Source organism: Rhamphochromis longiceps, linkage group LG4, assembly GCF_057381845.1.
Source record: "Rhamphochromis longiceps isolate RC_006_pf linkage group LG4, R_longiceps_female_GT1.1, whole genome shotgun sequence".
In the NCBI taxonomy this organism is placed as follows: Eukaryota; Metazoa; Chordata; class Actinopteri; order Cichliformes; family Cichlidae; genus Rhamphochromis; species Rhamphochromis longiceps.
Genome location: NC_140560.1, coordinates 29,132,743 through 29,138,705, shown reverse-complemented (window position 1 = coordinate 29,138,705; position 5,963 = coordinate 29,132,743). Strand labels below are relative to the sequence as shown.

Sequence of the window (5,963 nt, the reverse complement as noted above, 5' to 3'; positions counted from 1 at the left end):
TTGCCCCTGCCCCCCACCAACCTAATAAGACATTGCTTCCTAGAGCAAACAGCTGCATGGGTTGAAATTTATGTAAATATTTTGAAAGGGACACTGGCTCAGAAATTCATTTGCGCCGGCTCAGATGTAAAGCTCACCCCTCTTATTTTCAATTTATTTGCAAATCAAGACCCAAAGAGAACACTAAAGGGCTTGTGGCTCTTAATAGTGAACCAGCAACTCTACATATAGCTGGACGGGATTTATTTTGTTGTTGTTTTTGTTGTAGTTTTGTCTAAAGATTTTATATATATATATATATATATATATATATATATATATATATATATATATATATATACACACATATATATATATGTTGCTACACAGTCGCCTCGACATTTCTTCCTTTGGTCGTCTTGATATTGTGGTCAACACTGCTAATATTGCAAAAGGGAGCAGATGTCCCAGATCCTGCACGGCATCCCTGGGGAACACCAACCCTATTAGAACAAATGTGTTCTGCTATTGTAAATAGGCACGTTTGCCTCAGCCCGTCCTATTACAGCCGACGCATGATCAATAGGCTGATAACACAGAAACATCAATGTAAAGCGACAGAACAATGAGGGATATCATCGAACATCTATCTTAATATAGCCCTGCTACAAGGGGCCCTGACAAAGTGGGGAGAGAGATAGAAGAAGAAGAAGGGGAGAGGAGGAAGAAAAAAAAGCTCATGAAAATGCCTCCCCACGAATCCCCATCTTCTATCCAATATGCACAAACACACACACTCCCAGCTGCCAGGGCTATTATTTTCCTATTTCAATTTGACACCCAGGCCTTTTCATGCTAATTCTATTATTCTTGGAAGTTTATGTGATTTCATATCACTAGAAATCGGTAATGTATTATAACCCCCTTTGAGCTAAAATAAACTGAATCCCCCTGCAGTAGCCACCGGGAAAATAATTACTTTCATATCAAAACTCTGCAGGAGTCGAGCGGGTCCTTTTCGCCTCAGGCTCGTAACCTCATTTCAGTGGGGGCTTATAGATGAATAAATTTGTTAAGGCAATATACAAAGTACAACATGAGATTTCTTAAGAAAGCCCTTCCTACTGTAGTCCTGCACTGGATGTGCTGCTATTTAAGGTCTCACACGGTTTGAGGTGCTTGTATACAATAGATTTATTTAAGAAAAACCTTACATATATAAATAGTATAATACCTTTCTTACAGCTCTTGAGGATTTTTGTTGGTGTCGTGGTCTCGTGTTTTGTTTTTCTTGACAAGTTATCACACATTAAAGGATATCTATAGACTCCCGACTCGCACACACATACACACTCGCAGAGATTGGGAGAGAGAGAAGGAGACGAGAGAGAGAGAGAGAGAGCACATTGTCAAAATATCAGCTGGGGAGGGGGGGCTAGAAATTAGATGCAAAGATGTAGATTCTGGTTAACCTTTGGCCTAATGAAATGTGTAGTTTAGGGGCTATATCGATATGGTTCTGCTGTTTTTCTTTCTTTTTTTCTTTAACCCCCCCTGCTCATTTATTCCATGTCGACATGTTCTTTAGAGTCTGTCTTTGTATCTGCAGGACAGTCACTGAGGACAGACTCGGAGCTGCTGGGGTGATCCTTGTTTTCTAAATGCTCTTTTTTGCCTGCATCCACAGACTCAACGAGCTGTGAACCGTGTTCGTGAGCGAAAGTCGAATCGCTGCAAATAACCGAGGTCTGAGTACTTTTGCCAGTGGAAAAGGCGGCCCTGGGCGGGCTCGTGTGCGGTGAATTTGTCTTTGCCTCTGATCCCACCTGTGCCCTTTGCGTGGTTTCTGCAGAGTCCGGCGAGCTGCTCGTACATCCCGCAGAGCTCGCAGAGACGCTGCAGCGGACGTGAGCCTGGGTTCTTTCCGCCGGCGTGTCACAGTCAGAGTTTACTGCTGTTGTCGTCTTCAGGGCAGTTTGAGGAACAATGAATCCAAGCGGCTGTGTGATGGGATAGAGCAGGAAGTGTCCCTTCCCTATCAAAGGCCGTGAGGAGGGTAAGGCCGCGGGGTTGCGTCTCGGTCTGTGGTCCGAAAGGAGGCTTTCGACGCTAAAAGGGTTGAGTTTCTGCATGCTGGAGGCTCTGCTGTTGTTGGAACACAGGCTTGGCCCGTGACTGGGGTCGGGCGAGTCCAGCTCGGAGTCGCCAGCGTCCCTGTCCAAGTGTCTTTGGTTGTGGTTTTGGCTCTGGAGAGAGTGAGGTGTTTGGTCGCAGCTCGATTGCGTTTGATTTCCCCCCACAGAGTCAAAAGGTGGGCCTGTGTTGTGGTCACTGTCGGTCACATGCGACACCCCGCTGTCGCTGTCTGATCCCGGGGTGTGAAATAAATCCCCAGAAACAAGCTTGTTCTGGGACTTTAGCAGCCGGCGTTCCTGCTTTCGTTTCTTCTTCTCCAGCCTGCTCAGCTCTCTCCGGGCGATCTCCTCCGGGTCCATGGGCTCCCCGCTGCAGCTGGTGGGGTGGGCGTTGTGAGCAGGTCGACCTGGACCTTTCTTTGTGTTCTCCTTTTTCCTCCATTTGGCTCTGCGATTTTGAAACCATACCTGCGGAGAAAAGAAAGGTGAACATGTGTGTAATGAGCACGTCTGTCATTGCAAAGGGGAAGTTAATTAGGCCCAAAATCGCCGGTGTGTTAACAATATGGTAATTAAACAAATACTCAGGTTATGTCTCGCTCTTGCTGAATTCTGCGCAGCTTTTTAATTAGGCCTTTGATTACATCCAAATAGCCTTAAATAAAAAGCTCTGGTTTTACATGATAACTGAAGTGTGGGTCATTAGAAGACTTTTCAAATAATATTTTTCAAGGTAAACTCTCGAATACGATCAAACTTTGCAAACTTCTACTTGGCTGTCTTCAAAAATTTAACCAATAAAATAATCAAATAAAACCAAAACAAACAAAACAAAACAGGTATGTTAGGGACATATATCTCATGTCTTATTATATCTCATTATTTTTGGTTATATTTTAACATATATGACGAATATAAGCCAACATTGCCCCCCAAATAATTACCTAAAACTTCATCACTTGTTTGTTATTTTAAAGAAACCTGTTATTATTATATTTATACACTAACATAATTTATGAAATGCCAGAAAAAACACAATCATATTGTGAAATATTTTATTTATTACAAAAACATATCCTACATATAATAGAGCTTATATTATTTCCCAAATTTCCCCATACTGCTGAAAGACTGAGTTACACTTTCTGTCTCTGTATAGCTTAAAATTGAAAACCTAATCTTTATCATGGATAAATAAAACGTAAACAAAGAGATAACAGAGAGCCAGAGCTCACAGTCACGACTCGGATTCATAAAAATAAATACGTATTTACCTGAACCCTTGATTCTATCAAGTCCAACCGGAGAGCCAGTGCCTCCCTCATGAACACGTCCGGATAGTGACTCTCATTAAAAGCCTTTTCTAATTCCTCCAGCTGCCAACCTGTGAAATTTGTGCGAGTTCTTCGCCTCTTGCAGCCAGGGCTATCTTTGTCTGGGTCTCCCGAGTCTGACAGCAGAATGAGAATAAATGTAAACAGAGGATAAGTATTTTTTTTTTCTTTTAATTGTCACATTTTAGTATATTTTTAACAGCGTCGGTGTCATGCACGGGTAAAGGGTTTTGCAAAGTTTAGACCCGAAAATTATGGTCTCATTTGAAAATTTGCAGCATTTCACACGTGTGTGTTGCAGCTTCCATGCAATTCTTTCTTTTAAATAAATAAATAAGCAAAGCTTAAAACACTAACACGGGCATTCCCCTGCTCCAGTGATTACTGACTGACAGAAACATTGTTTTCCTTGGATGCATCTTCAGCTTTCGATGAATGAAATGAAGTCGGGGGGCGAAGAAGATAAATCTGTGCCTGTGTGCGAGGTTCTGCTCGCCTTTTAAACACGCGATGAAGAAGACAACTTGTATCGCAACATCCTGTCTTTGTTTCTTTCTGGGTTTTTTGTCTCTGTGCAACAAGCCAGCATTGATGGGAGGTTATTGTGTGCTGTGTAATGTGGCTTACCTGTCAGTTTGTACTGCTGATTATCTCCATTCATCCCGCAACCCGAAGACAAGAGGGGGTTGGAATTACCCACTGAAGCCGCGCACGAACCATTAAGTAATCCGTCTATTGAGAAAGGAACCGCGGACGCAGATTGAAGTTGATGCCCGGCTAATTCGTAAACGTGATGGTGGCTCAGATGGTACGGGAAGCCCACCATCCCGCCGAGAGAGCCTCCGAACTGGGCGTGAGGTGGATCCAGTATCCTGCTGTCCATCATCCCGCAGGCAAAAGGAAACGACGTCTGGAGGCCGGTGATGGGAATTTAAAAAGCATGCAGTGAGTGTGGCCAACGAGTAGGGGACATGATGTGAAGGGAGCGATGAGCTGTACTTTATCCACATGAACCTCCCAATAATTAGCCCAGGCTCTGGGAATATGAGACCCAATGAAAAGCGGTAATGGACTCTGACGTCAGAGACGCGCTCTGCAAACGCTCCCCGTATCGATTGCTAATTAAAGCTGACATCCACCTCAATAAACAATATCAGAGCTGTCACAACAAGACAGGAGGGCTTTGATAAGAACTACATCGCAACTACACGGGGGACCCACCGGGAGGAAGGGCTCACTGAATGCCGGGAAGAAAAGGCTACAGGCGGATAGATTAGGCCACAGGCTCGATCCCAGACTTTTTGTTCACTAGAGGACCTGCAGATAGATAAATATTAGACCTGACTAAATAATAACGACAGTAATGATATATATGTATTTTTTATCACGTAGACCCATTGTCTTTAAATATGTTTGCTGATATTATTTTTTGACCCATTGTTTCTTTCTCTTTTTTACTTGCATGTATGAAGTGCAAAGGATGGGGATAAAGTAAAAGATATATATTAGTAAAAATTAAAAAAGACCTCCGATCCTGGGGATGGCTGATCCTTTTTCTGCGGACAGTGGGGGTCAAGCATTGTCCCTAAACCCTACTTTGGGAACCACTGAGTTAAGAGGAACCCCCCACGTTAGGTATGGATCATCATTTAAATGCACTAAACCTTTTATACTCAGACAGGTCACCTGCAGGGCGTAAAACAAATAGGGTGATTGTTGGAAATATGGGTGTATTTAAAGGGTAGCTGAAGGCGCAAAGTGAAAGTCAACCGATAATACTTTTACTGTTACAAGGCGAAAGCTTCGATTACGACCAGGGTTTTATGAACAAAATACATAACTATATGAATAAAAGCGTCAGCTGCTAGAGATTACTGCTTAACATCAAAGACAATACAAGCGAGCAGAATTAACAACAACAACAACAAAAAAAAAAAGCCAGTCCCATATGTGCACTATACAAACATACACAACATTTCATGTCAGGAAACAAAAGTGGAAAGCTCCCCTGCTTGTGCAACCTGGCACTCAATATGTGACTAGCCTAAATCCTATCTGCTCATTAGGTTTTCAAATAATTAATTCGACTTTATTTATCCCAAGTCTGGCGCTGTCATAATGTTAATCAGAGTTGAAATTTCGCACCCCACTCATTCCCTGACCCTTGGCACCCGGATTGGCATGTTGTAATAACCTGAATCTCTCAACAGAAGCTGCGATAATTGTTACCCTATTAGCATGCAAATTGTTTAATTAATATTATTATGAGGAAGTATATAATCCGATCGTCACTTGACCCCCAAGCCCAAATAACAACCCTCTGTATTTCAGCGTGTAGCTCTACATTTTAATGAACTCCTCAGAAATGATCTCGCCCATTTATCCATCTTCCTTTTTAGCAGCGGTGGGCTTGTCTTTGAAGCGCTCTCTCTTTGTATTTTAACTTTAATTTTAACGCACATGGCCAAGATCTTATGAATAATTCCTCCCCGCTCATTCCCCTTTTTTTGAACAT

The 5,963-nt window shown here is 42.6% G+C and overlaps 1 protein-coding gene across 1 annotated transcript; it reads right to left on the bottom strand.

Moving 5' to 3' along the window:
- Positions 1 to 379: 379 nt before the first annotated feature.
- uncx (UNC homeobox) lies at positions 380 to 4,500 on the bottom strand. The gene is made up of 3 exons (XM_085405253.1): positions 4,076 to 4,500; positions 3,389 to 3,564; positions 380 to 2,582 (listed from the first exon to the last, which is right to left on the bottom strand). The coding sequence occupies exons 1-3, from the start codon at positions 4,332 to 4,334 to the stop codon at positions 1,542 to 1,544; spliced, it is 1,476 nt and encodes a 491-aa protein (XP_085261379.1). The 5' UTR covers positions 4,335 to 4,500; the 3' UTR covers positions 380 to 1,541.
- Between the last annotated feature and the right edge of the window lie 1,463 nt (positions 4,501 to 5,963).

What these genes read in the sequence shown, in the direction of transcription:
- uncx (XM_085405253.1), bottom strand. Translation starts at nt 4,334, where the DNA reads ATGATGGACAGCAGGATACTGGATCCACCTCACGCCCAGTTCGGAGGC. An exon ending in TCAGCAGTACAAACTGACAG is followed by an intron (nt 3,565 to 4,075) that starts GTAAGCCACATT and finishes TTCTGCTGTCAG; the next exon opens with ACTCGGGAGACCCAGACAAA. An exon ending in TGATAGAATCAAGGGTTCAG is followed by an intron (nt 2,583 to 3,388) that starts GTAAATACGTAT and finishes TTTTCTCCGCAG; the next exon opens with GTATGGTTTCAAAATCGCAG.